General features: G+C 41.6%; 1 protein-coding gene across 1 annotated transcript; it reads left to right on the forward strand.

The window, feature by feature from the left end:
* The first annotated feature begins 30 nt into the window (after positions 1 to 30).
* Positions 31 to 5,353, forward strand: LOC133661365 (class I histocompatibility antigen, F10 alpha chain-like). Its single transcript, XM_062064525.1, has 5 exons — positions 31 to 273; positions 2,636 to 2,902; positions 3,164 to 3,442; positions 4,286 to 4,594; positions 4,779 to 5,353. Exons 1-5 carry the CDS (start codon positions 219 to 221, stop codon positions 4,940 to 4,942), a joined length of 1,074 nt encoding a protein of 357 aa, XP_061920509.1. The 5' UTR covers positions 31 to 218; the 3' UTR covers positions 4,943 to 5,353.
* Positions 5,354 to 13,412: the final 8,059 nt, after the last annotated feature.

Here is a 13,412-nt window from a genome sequence, read left to right on the forward strand (position 1 = left end):
CACTGCCACTTTTCTCTTCACAATAGCGTTTCGTCATCCCTAATAACAGTGACGCTGCAGAATGCTGACTCCTCATTGGCTCAGGTGGAGCATTATTAAAAGAGCCTCGACATTTCCTGCTTCATTTGTCCAATTGCGAGTCAAGCGTGTGTTCGTCACTTTTGTCTTTCTCTGCGGGATTAAAAGTGACAAACATCTTTTTGTTTCGTGCTGACATCATGAACTTGTTTTTATTCTTTCTTCTGGTCGTGCAAATGCACAGCGTGACGCCTGGTAAGTCCTTTTTATAACTTTATAAATGATTATTCATCAATCCTCTTTATGCCTTCACTTATTTGACTTCTGAGAGTTTCTATTACTTATTAATTATATTCATTCTTATATTATTCAAGCTCTTAATTACTTAAACCTGGTTCTTTTTAAACATATTTTATTGTTTCTCCTTTTCTTCATCATTCAACAAAATATTCAAAGTGTTCCAAGAAAGTTCCAGACGCAGAGAAATCCGTTATTTGTTTTCGCTTCAGTTTTTTCTTGTTGAAAGACTTATTTGTCCAAGGCTTGTAAGAAGAAACACTGACCTCCTGAAATCTTCAACCACGGAAATGTCAGAAAGTAATCAAGTGTAGTAACATTATCCCGCCACAAGGTGTCAGTAAGAGTCGACATCAAATGGGCAGAACAGCTTGTGTTCATATTCAGCCTCCTTTGGAGAAAAGATACATTTATTTTCAAACTGTTGAAAGTGTCAACAGATGTCCAATAATAAAATATATTATTCACGTGTTGTACTTGTCATAGAACACCATGTGAGTCTTGACTGTGATATCTAGCAGTGTTTGATGTTGACTTTAAAGGCCTACTGAAATGAATTTTTTTTATTTAAACGGGGATAGCAGATCTATTCTATGTATCATACTTGATCATTTCGCGATATTGCCATATTTTTGCTGAAAGGATTTAGTATAGAACAACGACGATAAAGATTGCAACATTTGGTATCTGATAAAAAAAAAGGCTTGCCCCTACCGGAAGTAGCGTGACGTAGTCAATTGAACATATACGCAAAGTTCCCTATTGTTTACAATGATGGCCGCATGAAGTGAGAGAGATTCGGACCGAGAAAGCGACAATTTCCCCATTAATTTGAGCGAGGATGAAAGATTTGTGGATGAGTAAAGTGCAAGTGAAGGACTAGTGGGGAGTTGAAGCTATTCAGATAGGGAAGATGCTGTGAGACCTGATATTCAGCTGGGAATGACTACAACAGTAAATAAACACAAGACATATATATACTCTATTAGCCACAACACAACCAGGCTTATATTTAATATGCCACAAATTAATCCTGCATAAAAACACCTGCGTGTTTGTTACGCTAGCTCCTAGCTCCTCTGCTAGCTCCTAGCTCCATAGAACACGCCAATACAATTCAAACACCTGATCAACACACACAATCACTCAGCCCAAAAGACCGTTCACCTAACCCAAAGTTCATAAAGCTTATATATTTTTAAAAAGTTACGTACGTGATGCGCACATACGGTCAAGCTATCAAATGTTTAGCAGCCAAGGCTGCATACTCACGGTACCTGATATTCAGCTGGGAATGACTACAACAGTAAATAAACACAAGACATATATATACTCTATTAGCCACAACACAACCAGGCTTATATTTAATATGCCACAAATTAATCCTGCATAAAAACACCTGCGTGTTTGTTATGCTAGCTCCTAGCTCCTATGCTAGCTCCTAGCTCCATAGAACACGCCAATACAATTCAAACACCTGATCAACACACACAATCACTCAGCCCAAAAGACCGTTCACCTAACCCAAGGTTCATAAAGCTTATATATTTTAAAAAAGTTACGTACATACGCAAAAAAAAGTTGCGCACATACGGTCAAGCAAACAAATGTTTAGAAGCCAAAGCTGCATACTCACAGTAGCACGTCTGCGTCTTTGTCATCCAAATCAAAGTAATCCTGGTAAGAGTCTGTGTTGTCCCAGTTCTCTACAGGCGTCTGTGTATCGAAGTCAAAAGTCCTCCTTGTTAGAGTCTCTGTTATCCGAGTTCTTCCATTTTGACTGCATCTTTCGGGAATGTAAACAAAGAAGCGCCGGCTGTGTACTGTTGTTGCTGACTACGTTCGAAAAATACGTCCATTTCGCACCGACAACTTTCTTCTTTGCTTGCTCAGCTTCCTTCTCCATAATGCAATGAACATAATTGCAACAGATTCACGAACACAGATGTCCAGAATACTGTGGAATTATGAAATGAAAACAGAGCTTTTTCGTATTGGCTTCAATGTGGAAGGCATACCCGTGTTCCCCGGTCTACGTCACACGCATACGTCATCCTCAGAGGCGTTTCGAACCGGAAGTTTAGCGGCAAATTTAAAATGTCACTTTATAAGTTAACCCGGCCGTATTGGCATGTGTTATAATGTTAAGATTTCATCATTGATATATAAACTATCAGACTGCGTGGTCGGTAGTAGTGGCTTTCAGTAGGCCTTTAAGACCCCACTGAAGACTGAACGAGCTCAAATATTCACAGTGCAAGATTGTTGAACATGAAACAAAATAATACAAAGTCATCTTGTTGTTGTGTTCTTCTTTCAGTGATTCACATGCTGCAGTATTTCCACACTACGACCTCTCAAGGTCCAAACTTCCCAGAGTGTGTGATTGTTGGTTATGTTGATGGAGTTGAGATTAGTTACTATGACAGCAACATCAGGAAAGCAGAAGCCAAACAGGACTGGATGAACAAAATCACAGCAGAGGATCTAAACTACTGGCAGATGGAAACAGAGAACTGTGTTGTTCATGAGATTACTGACAAACACAACCTTGAAGTTCTTGAGAAGCGTTTCAACCAAACTGGAGGTTTGTTTATGTGGAACTTTCTACTACTTAAATATATTTGATGTACTCTTTTTATACTGTAGTAAAACACACATTACTGCACTGATATACCTTGTCTCTGTCCATCCCATAATAACCTACACAAACACTGTGTGTGTGTGTGTGTGTGTGTGTGTGTGTGTGTGTGTGTGTGTGTGTGTGTGTGTGTGTGTGTGTGTGTGTGTGTGTGTGTGTGTGTGTGTGTGTGTGTGTGACTGCTTTACAACACTTTGTGTGTCTCAGGTGTTCACACTTACCAGAGGATGTATGGATGTGAATGGAATGATGAGACTGATGAAGTTAAAGGTTGGGATCAGAAAGGTTATGAAGGAGAAGATTTCATGTCGTTGGACATGAAGACATGGACATGGACTGCAGCAAAACAACAAGCTTTCCCCACCAAACTCAAGAGGGACCAGGACATACTTCTAATAAACAACCTAAAGTATTACTACACTGAGGATTGTCCTTCTTACCTGAAGAAGTATGTGAAGTATGGCAAGGAGGTCCTAATGAGAACAGGTAGAAACACACCTTGTACTTTCATCTTTTAGCATGTTAGCACTCCCCCTATAGGAACATTACTGACATTACACTCTGTCTCTTTATACTCTTTTCTCTTTCTTTCACCTTCTCTCCATCTTTACCTCCATCCACACCTTCTCCATCTTTACCTCCATCCACACCTTCTCTCCATCTTTACCTCCATCCACACCTTCTCTCCATCTTTACCTCCATCCACACCTTCTCTCCATCTTTACCTCCATCCACACCTTCTCTCTATCTTAACCTCCGTTCTCATCTTCTCTCTATCTTAACCTCCGTTCTCATCTTCTCTCCATCTTTACCTCCATCCACACCTTCTCTCCATCTTTACTTCCATCCACACCTTCTCTCTATCTTAACCACCGTTCTCATCTTCTCTCCATCTTTACCTCCATCCACACCTCTCCATCTTTACCTCCATCCACACCTCTCCATCTTTACCTCCATCCACACCTTCTCTCCATCTTTACCTCTATCCACACCTTCTCTCCATCTTTACCTCCATTCACACCTTCTCTTCATCTTTACCTCCATCCACACCTTCTCTCCATCTTTACCTCCATCCACACCTTCTCTCCATCTTTACCTCCATCCACACCTTCTCTCCATCTTTACCTCCATTCACACCTTCTCTTCATCTTTACCTCCATTCACACCTTCTCTCCATCTTTACCTCCATCCACACCTCTCCATATTTACCTCCATCCACACCTTCTCTCCATATTTACCTCCGTCCACACCTTCTCTCCATCTTCACCTCCGTTCACACCTTCTCCCCACGTTGTCTTCTGTCCACACGTGACATCACTTCCTGTGCAGAGCTTCCAGAGGTGTTCCTCCTCCAGAAGACGCCGTCCTCTCCGGTCACCTGCATGGCGACAGGTTTCTACCCCGACCTCGCCGACCTGTTTTGGAGGAAAGACGGCGAGCAGATGTTGGAGGACGTGGAGCACGGAGAGCTGCTCCCCAACCACGACGGAACCTTCCAGATGTCGGTGGAGCTGAAAGTGGAGGTGACGGCCGACGTGGAGGGCAAGTACGAATGTGTGTTCCAGCTGTCTGGCGTCGAGGAGGACTTGGTCACCAAGCTGGAGAGAAGAAGCATCCTGAGCAACGCAAGCCATGAAGGTGAGAAAGACACATTTAGTTGGAGATGTTTCCTATCACAAGTCCACCTGTCACCATTATTGATCCGTGTCGCCATTATTGATCCATGTCACCATGACAACGCTTGACGTCTGCATGCAAAGTAGTCATGAAGGTTTCCTCTTCATGCTTTGTCACTCCACTTGTGCTTTTTTGCTCTCCACAGACAACTTGAGCGTCGCCCTCGCTGCCACGGCGGCGGTCGTCGCTGTGGCGGCCGTCCTGGCGGCCATCATCACGGTCATGGTCAGGCGTCACAGAAACAGACAAGGTGAGGGACACCAATGTCCTCCGTCTTCTTCTTCTTCTTCTTCTCGGTCCAGGCCGTGAGTTGATGCTTTCATCCGGGCTGCATGTTTTAGTTGCCTTCCAGCCAAACACTCAAAGATCCACAGAGACAGAGCGCACACTCTCACATAGAAACACGTGAGGAAAAAGTCCATTTCACCTTGTTTCCCTTTCATTTCAGCCCAGTACGATCCAGCTCGTAAGTAAAACATCTTTTCTTTGAGCCGCAAGAAACAAAGCCGTGGTGAAGCGTCACTAACATGGAGGTTTGAGGTGGACCTTTGTTACAAGTTTAGCCTGAAAATCCCAACTTTGGCTGACTCCTTCACAATAAAACACCCTCCTGTGAGCACACGCAATACAAAGTGTGGCATATCTCACGTTTGACATGAGTCCTCATGATGAGGATCAGCCAAACGAGACCTCAAGTGTGCTGACTCATCAAGAAGGTATCCTAGTCAGGAAGTAGAAGAGCAGCTTCTTCATGTTTCCAAGTCACACCTCAAAGATCTGATGTGAGTGACGAGGCACCTTCTGGATGTTCTTACTTCACCGTTTGCGTTTGTCCCGCAGCTCGCCACGGCGGCTGAAGGCTGAGTAAGTCTGCACCTCCAAATGTTCTTGTGTGAAGATGATGTTCAACTTGGTTCTGTTGGGAATGTGCTGAGTCATCTTCTTCCTCCAGGATGCTTTGTGCACTGGAACACAGAGAGATGTCTCCATCGCTGAGGGACGTCATGGAGATGTGCTTTGTTCTTCATCCCACTGCTCCTCACGCTATTCCATCTCTTCTTCTTTGGCCGTTAAAATACTTTGAACATCAAACGTTGGTGGCTATAAAATCATTCGGGGCTCACGTTTCATCAGCTTGACATCATGACGAGGATTTCCTCTTTCTTTGAATCACCGCCGCTTATGATCAATATCACGTTGTGTCACATCTCTGTCAATAAATCCGTTTGTTTTCCACTCGCCTCGCACTGCTTTCTTGGGGACCAGGAAGGGTCTCGGTCATAACAATGGTAGAAATAGGTCATTTTTATTTATGTTGTATTTTTTTTCATTCAACACTTAAATCCCTAGATCAATTTCAGGTTTATCTGCCCATATCATATTCTTTTTTAATATGTTATGCCCTTTTTGTCAAAACCCTGTTTTGTTATGGCAAAACCACTAAATAATCATTTTTACAAAACGTAATTGCAATCTTAAATAGGTCAATAATTCATAACATCATTGATTTTAATTCATTATTTTTTGAGCAATGACAATTAGAAAATGTCAGAAAAATGTATTTATTTTTTTACTTTCAACACTTAAGTCTCTCGATAAACTTCAGATCCATCCCTCGTTTCTGTGACGACCTGTCACGCCAGGTGTCACATGGTCTGTTTGCGTTTGTGTTTATCTCCTAGTCAGCGCTCTTATTTTGGTCCCACTTCCCGTTTGTCTCCCAGAGCGCTTTTCCCTCCTCACCTGTCGCTGATTGGCAGCCTGGCCACACCTGGTCATGGGGTGAGGGTGATGGGTCAAATGCAGAGGATAATCTCACCACACCTAGTGTGTGTGTATGACAATCATTGCTACTTTAACTTGAACTAATCAGCTGGCTTCTATTTATGCCTGCCTCGCCCTCCAGTCAGGGCTCAAGGATTGTTTTGTTAAAGGTTACTCTGGTTTGTTGTATGCTGCTTATGCTTCTCTGCACCTCCTTGTGGGAATTAAAAGACTCTCACCAGCACGTCGTCCTCCTGTCTCCTGCATTTTGGGGTCAAAACTAGAGCAGCCATGCGAGTACGTGACAGCTTCTTCATTTTTTGTATTTGATTTCTCCCTTTTAGTCAAAAACCTTTTGTTTTTTTAAGGTAAACACAAAATATCCAATATTTTCCCGGGAAAATATTTTGAAGTCAAATGTTTTAAGTGACGTAATTGGAGCCTTGAATAGTTTAAATAATTGATAATAACATTTGAGTTTGATTCATTATTATTTTTGAGCAATGACAGCTTTAAAGAGAAAACAACCTGCATGGCAGCTTTATTAGAATCAACAATGCAACTTTTCTTTGTTACATTTCACCTGTTTTCACCTCTTTTATTCCATTATTTAGGTTTTTTGATATAGTATTTGTAGAATACAAGCTGTTGATCAACTTGACATGCATTTGCATCACTGAACTCTGCTAAGCAATGTGCTCTACATACAACACACAAAGACAAAGATATGTTACAAAGGCCAATTTGCTTCTGGCCAGAACAAATTGACAAAACTATTTTATATAGCTGCAACATAACATACATAAGTAACAAACAGCATAATAACATAGCTGTGAAGCAAGGAAGGCACACACTACATACACAAAGCCTACCACGCATTTTTTCCTCAAGGAATTCTGACACAAAATCATGTCTGAATCCCAGAACACTCTACACATTTCCCCAGTTTTTGTTTAGAGATAAGGAAAGATTGGCCTGGCCCACTAGCATCCCTCTTTATGTTTGTGAACTTTATAGTCTATACATTTCGAGTGATGTGATAATCAAACACACTAGAAGTCTAGAATGAAAGAGTATATGAGAGAATTGACAGCAACGTTCCCTCTGAGGTGCGCGCCTGTGCAATTTTGCGCACTGCTCAAGCGTCCTCTGCGCACGGCAAATCTATGCCACGCACAAAATCAAATAAAAAAAATAAGCGCTTAACAATTTTCGACACAACACGGACACGACAGAGGAAACACTTTTCGTCATCCTTGTTCAAACATTGTAACGTCTGTCGAGACGCTTTGAGGACATGAATTCCATCCATCACTTTACTGAGCAAAACTCTTTATTGTCGGCCATAAACACATCACCAAAACATTAGTAAAAATGCATAGGAGAGTTTTAACTCGCACTTACAGATGTAGCGACCAACTGTAGTTACTGACAGTGGGTTTCTGAAGTGTTCCTGAGCCCATGTGGTGATATCCTTTACACACTGATGTCGCTTGTTGATGCAGTACAGCCTGAGGGATGGAAGGTCACGGGCTTAGCTGCTTACGTGCAGTGATTTCTCCACATTCTCTGAACCCTTTGATGATATTACAGACCGTAGATGTTGAAATCCCTAAATTCCTTGCAATAGCTGGTTGAGAAAGGTTTTTCTTAAACTGTTCAACAATTTGCTCACGCATTTGTTGACAAAGTGGTGACCCTCGCCCCATCCTTGTTTGTGAATGACTGAGCATTTCATGGAATCTACTTTTATACCCAATCATGGCACCCACCTGTTCCCAATTTGCCTGTTCACCTGTGGGATGTTCCAAATAAGTGTTTGATGAGCATTCCTCAACTTAATCCGTATTTATTGCCACCTTTCCCAACTTCTTTGTCACGTGTTGCTGGCATCAAATTCTAAAGTTAATGATTATTTGCAAAAAAAAAAAATGTTTATCAGTTTGAACATCAAATATGTTGTCTTTGTAGCATATTCAACTGAATATGGGTTGAAAATTATTTGCAAATCATTTTATTCCGTTTATATTTACATCTAACACAATTTCCCAACTCATAAGGAAACGGGGTTTGTACATTGAATTATTTGCATTATTTACAATCCGGGGTGTGGAGGGTGGTAGGTTTGGTTGTTATCATCAGTCATCAACAATTGAGAACAGAGAAATGGACATTGAAATAGTGTAGGTCTGACTTGGTAGGATATGTACAGCAAGTAGTGGAGAGAGAGAGAGAGAGATCAGAAAGTATAAGAAAAAGTATCTACATTTGATTATTAACAATCCGGGGAGGGTGTTAGTTTAGGGTTGAAGTTGCCTGGAGGTGTACTTTTATTGCGGTTTTGAAGGAGGATAGAGATGCCCTTTCTTTTACACCTGTTGGGAGTGCATTCCACACTGATGTGGCATAAAAGGAGAATGAGTTAAGACCTTTGTTAGATCGGAATCTGGGTTTAACGTGGTTAGTGGAGCTCCCCCTGGTGTTGTGGTTATGGCGGTCATTTACGTTAAGGAAGTAGTTTGACATGTACTTCGGTATCAGGGAGGTGTAGCGGATTTTATAGACTAGGCTCAGTGCAAGTTGTTTTACTCTGTCCTCCACCCTGAGCCAGCCCACTTTGGAGAAGTGGGTAGGAGTGAGGTGTGATCTGGGGTGGAGGTCGAGAAGTAATCTGACTAGCTTGAGCAAAAGAACAAAGCAATGCGGTTGCAAAAGCTGTGCAACAAGATAATAAAGGAAAAAATGGAAGTGGGAGAACGAAAGGGGGCAAGAGGAGTCGTGACAGGAATCCCAAGAGGTGAAAATTTAGAAGAATTGAAAAGAGAAATAAAAGGGGGAACTGTCACAATGATGACGAGAATGATGGCATTCAGAAATGGAGGAAAGACGGAGAGCGAATCTGTGCTACTACAGTTTGTAGAGGAAGTCCTCCCGCAAAGAATTATGATAGGGTTTTTAAGCTTTTACGTTAGAGCTTACGTCTCACCCCCAGTAGAGGAAGGTGGGGCTAAAAGTTGTCACAAGCCTATTATCAGCATCTCCAGTAGCGGGAGCAACCTGTTAAAGTCATAACATCCGGGAAACATACTTCTGTTTAAGCGTGAGTGTCAGCCATCTTGTTTCTAGCAGCAGAATCAGAAAAACAGTTACAGTGATTTTTACCTTCTTATGAAGACGATTTGCTCAAGGTAGGAATTTTGATGTTACACTAATGTTTGTAATCATAAACGTAATCTTTTTGTTGCAATAAATAGTGAAAAACATAAGTAATGGATGGGATAACTTCTAGTTTAGATATGTAAAGCATGTCGACCCGAATATGACGTTTTGAACCCGAAGTTGCCTTGCGGTAAGTTGTCACACTGTGTGACAACTTACCCCAAGAGTCGAGAGTAACATGTCTCCATCATTTTACTGGAATAATTGTACATTTCTGTTATGTTTAGGCTAGGCTGAGTCTATTTGTACAACCCAAAATAATATTTCTTTGCAGATGCGGGACTACAGACGAAAAACAGAACGTGGACGGTTTTCGAAAGATGCGATGGAGGCTGCTGATGGAGTCTGAATGACGTTCAACTGGGTTACACATCTCACCGCCAAGTGCTGACTAAAACGATAGAGGATAGTTTGGTAGAGTACCGTATTTTCCGCACCTAAAAACCACAAATTTTCTCAAAAGCTGACAGTGCGGCTTATAACCCGGCGCGCCTTATATATGGATTAATATTACTATTTATTTTCATAAAGTTTAGGTCTCGCAACTACGGTAAACAGCCGCCATCTTTTTTCCCCATAGAAGAGGAAGCGCTTCTTCTTCTACGGCAGTGTTTTTCAACCTTTTTTGAGGCAAGGCACATTTTTGTCATAAAAAAAATCCGGAGGCACACCACCAGCAGAAAACTTTAAAAAATTAACTCCAACAAGTCGTCGTGTCTTATTTTGAGTGTGTTGGTGTCTTCCTGTGTGTAGTGCTTTAGTTCTTGTCTTGCTTATTTTGGTGGCCCTTCCTGTTTTGCAGGTGTTTTCCTGTAGTGGCTTCATGTCTTCCTTTGAGCGCTATTCCGCGCACCTGCTTTGTGTTAGCAAGCAAGGCTATTTACGTTGTTGCTATGCTTCTTTGTGTGGCCATTGTTGATTTTCATGTCACGTACGGATGTACTTTGTGGATACCGTAAGTTTTTGCTGTCGTCCAGCATTCTGTCTCTGTTTACTTTGTAGCCAGTTCAGTTTGACTTTTGTTTTGCATAGCCTTTTCCTTTCGTTCATTTTGGGTTTAAGCATTACATACCCTTTTTACCTGCACCCCGCCTCCCACTGTGATCACAACAAACCATCCTCGTCTCACCCGACACATTCCGACTTTTACAAAGCAATGCTGCCACCTACTGACATGGAGTATTACGTGGTTACCCTGCCGAGTTTTACACAGCACAGACACTAAGCAACGGCACATTATTGGCAGATTCTAATTATTGATTTGCCAAAAATATTTTTGGGATAAATTAGGTGAAGTTGCATAATTTCCCACGGCACACCAGACAATATCTCACGGCACACTAGTGTGCCGCGGCACAGTGGTTGAAAAACACTGTTCTACGGTAAGCTACAGCCCCGATAGAAGAGGAAGCGCTTCTTCTTCTACTGTAAGCAACCGCCAAGGTGAGCACCCGCCCCCGTAGAAGAAGAAGCGCGCAGATATGACCTTTCATTTCATTTGTGTGTTTCTGTAAAGACCCCAAAATGGCTCCTACTAAGAGACACGCGTACAAGGTTCCACTGACTTTTGATATTTCTGTGAACCGCACTGTGGATACAACGGGAGCACGTACGGTGAATATTCGCACCACAGGGAATGAGAAGTCGTCCTTCACCGTGGTTCTAGCTTGCCATGCTAACGGTCAGAAACTTCCACCCATGGTGATATTCAAAAGGAAGACCTTCCCAAAAGAGAACTTTCCAGCCGGCGTCATCATAAAAGCTAACTCGAAGGGATGGATGGATGAAGAAAAGATGAGCGAGTGGTTGATAGACGTTTACGCGAAGAGACCGGGTGACTTTTTTCACGCAGCTCCGTCCCTGTTGATCTAAAAAACAAGTGAAGCACACCGAAAAGAAGAATTCGATGGATTTGTGGATGAGTAATAACTTCAGAAAGTGAGCTTTAAATGTTTATTTTGTGTGTTGTGTGACATTAACGTTCGAGCAACGTTGAGTTATTGATGTTGCTATTGCTCTGCACTATTTTGAGTGTTACTATTTTTGTGATTGCACATTTGCACATTACATTTTGGGAGTGAACAGAGTTGTTAGAACGCTGGTTTGTAATATATTATTAAAGTTTGACTGACCTATCTGACTGTTTTTTTGACATTCCCTTTAGCGCAGCGTAGGTGCGGCTTATAACACGGGGGCGGCTTATAGGTGAACAAAGTTTTGAAATATGCCATTCGTTGAAGGTGCGGCTTATAACACGGGGGCGGCTTATGGTGCGGAAAATACGGTATGTAAAAAAAGATGCAAAAATATTCCATGGAATTACAATTACGGATTTAAGAAAGCTGGCATATCAAATGGCACTGGCAAACAAAGTTACCAATATACCACCACCCTGGATCGAATACGAGATGGCTGGATCTGACTGGGCAAGAGGTTTTCTTGATAGAAATAAAACCATGTCATTGAGAACAGCAGAAGCAACTTCAATCCAGAGAATGATCGTGTACAAATGGCGTGGATCGTGTACAAATGGAGTGAGACAATTTACCCCATGCACTGTGACAATTTACCCCACAGCTGGGGTAAAAAGTCTCACTCGATAGTGAACACTAAAATTGTAAATATTTGGTAATAAACATAGTTACATGAAACCTGCACTGTGTGTCTATTGGTAACTACATTCATTGCAAATGCCGGGAAAAATGTGTTTGCAAATGTCTTAGTCATAAGTCTATATACATTCATCTATTTATGTTCATGATCAAAGTATTTGTTATTCCTTTACTAAATCAAAGGGTAGGCCACTAATTGTGTTCTGTGAGATGGTTTTACTGCAGGCTGGTAACAGCGATCGCCCTGAAGGAGGGTCATAGACGGAATTTTTGCCTCGTATAAAAACATTGAGGTTTTTGCCTCTATCTGCGGTGGAGATTTAAGTTAGTGGTCTATATCAGAAATTGTTTTGGCCCAGGGTCTTAAGACCCTGGAAGGCGGGTATGTAGTAGAATTTCTGACCTTTTGACCTATCTTTTAAGAATGTCCGCTCATTTTCAATTCTCTTTTATTTTGTGCCCCCCCCCCCCCCCCCCCCCACATCGGCAGTGAAGTGTATATACTCACAAGAAACCGAATAGCTTTGTCTTTGACCTTTTTTTTTACTTAAAGAACGCAAATTAACATATTATATGAGAATGTTATGTTATGATTATCTTTAACCGAATCACAGCAGTGCTCAAATTAAAAAACAGCATTCCCTCTCATGTGATATTGCTTAATTAACATTAATGATGTGCACTTTAACAACTAGGCTTACAACTATACCTAATATATAAAGGGGTGGAAAAGTGACTATTACCTGCAGGGCAAACATTAGCTAACCAGAAGGCAATAACAATGTAAACAAAAAACACCTGCTTAAAAGATCTAATACAAATGTCCCTGAGGAATGTAAGGTGGGAGTACTGTAATTACCTAACGTTACATTATTATTTTCCATAACAATTTAGCCCCCTCCACAATATTAACCCGACGTTCAAAACAGAACTAGCTATTTATTGATTAGCAATTGCCGAATCATGTGACATTAGCTTAATGCTAAAAGCCAGGTTACTATCACATTCTGTAACAGACAAATAATTTCATGTAGGCTAACGTTACCTACCTGCTACCGCTGTCTTTTTCTCGTTTCTCCTCCTCTTCTTTTCTATTTTTTCTTCCCTGGGCACCTGACAGTTTTGGCCGTTTTGACATCTTGTGTTGATTTTTTGATGTGGTAAGAGTCATGATACGGGATGGG

This window comes from Entelurus aequoreus, linkage group LG12, assembly GCF_033978785.1.
Source record: "Entelurus aequoreus isolate RoL-2023_Sb linkage group LG12, RoL_Eaeq_v1.1, whole genome shotgun sequence".
NCBI classification, from domain to species: Eukaryota; Metazoa; Chordata; class Actinopteri; order Syngnathiformes; family Syngnathidae; genus Entelurus; species Entelurus aequoreus.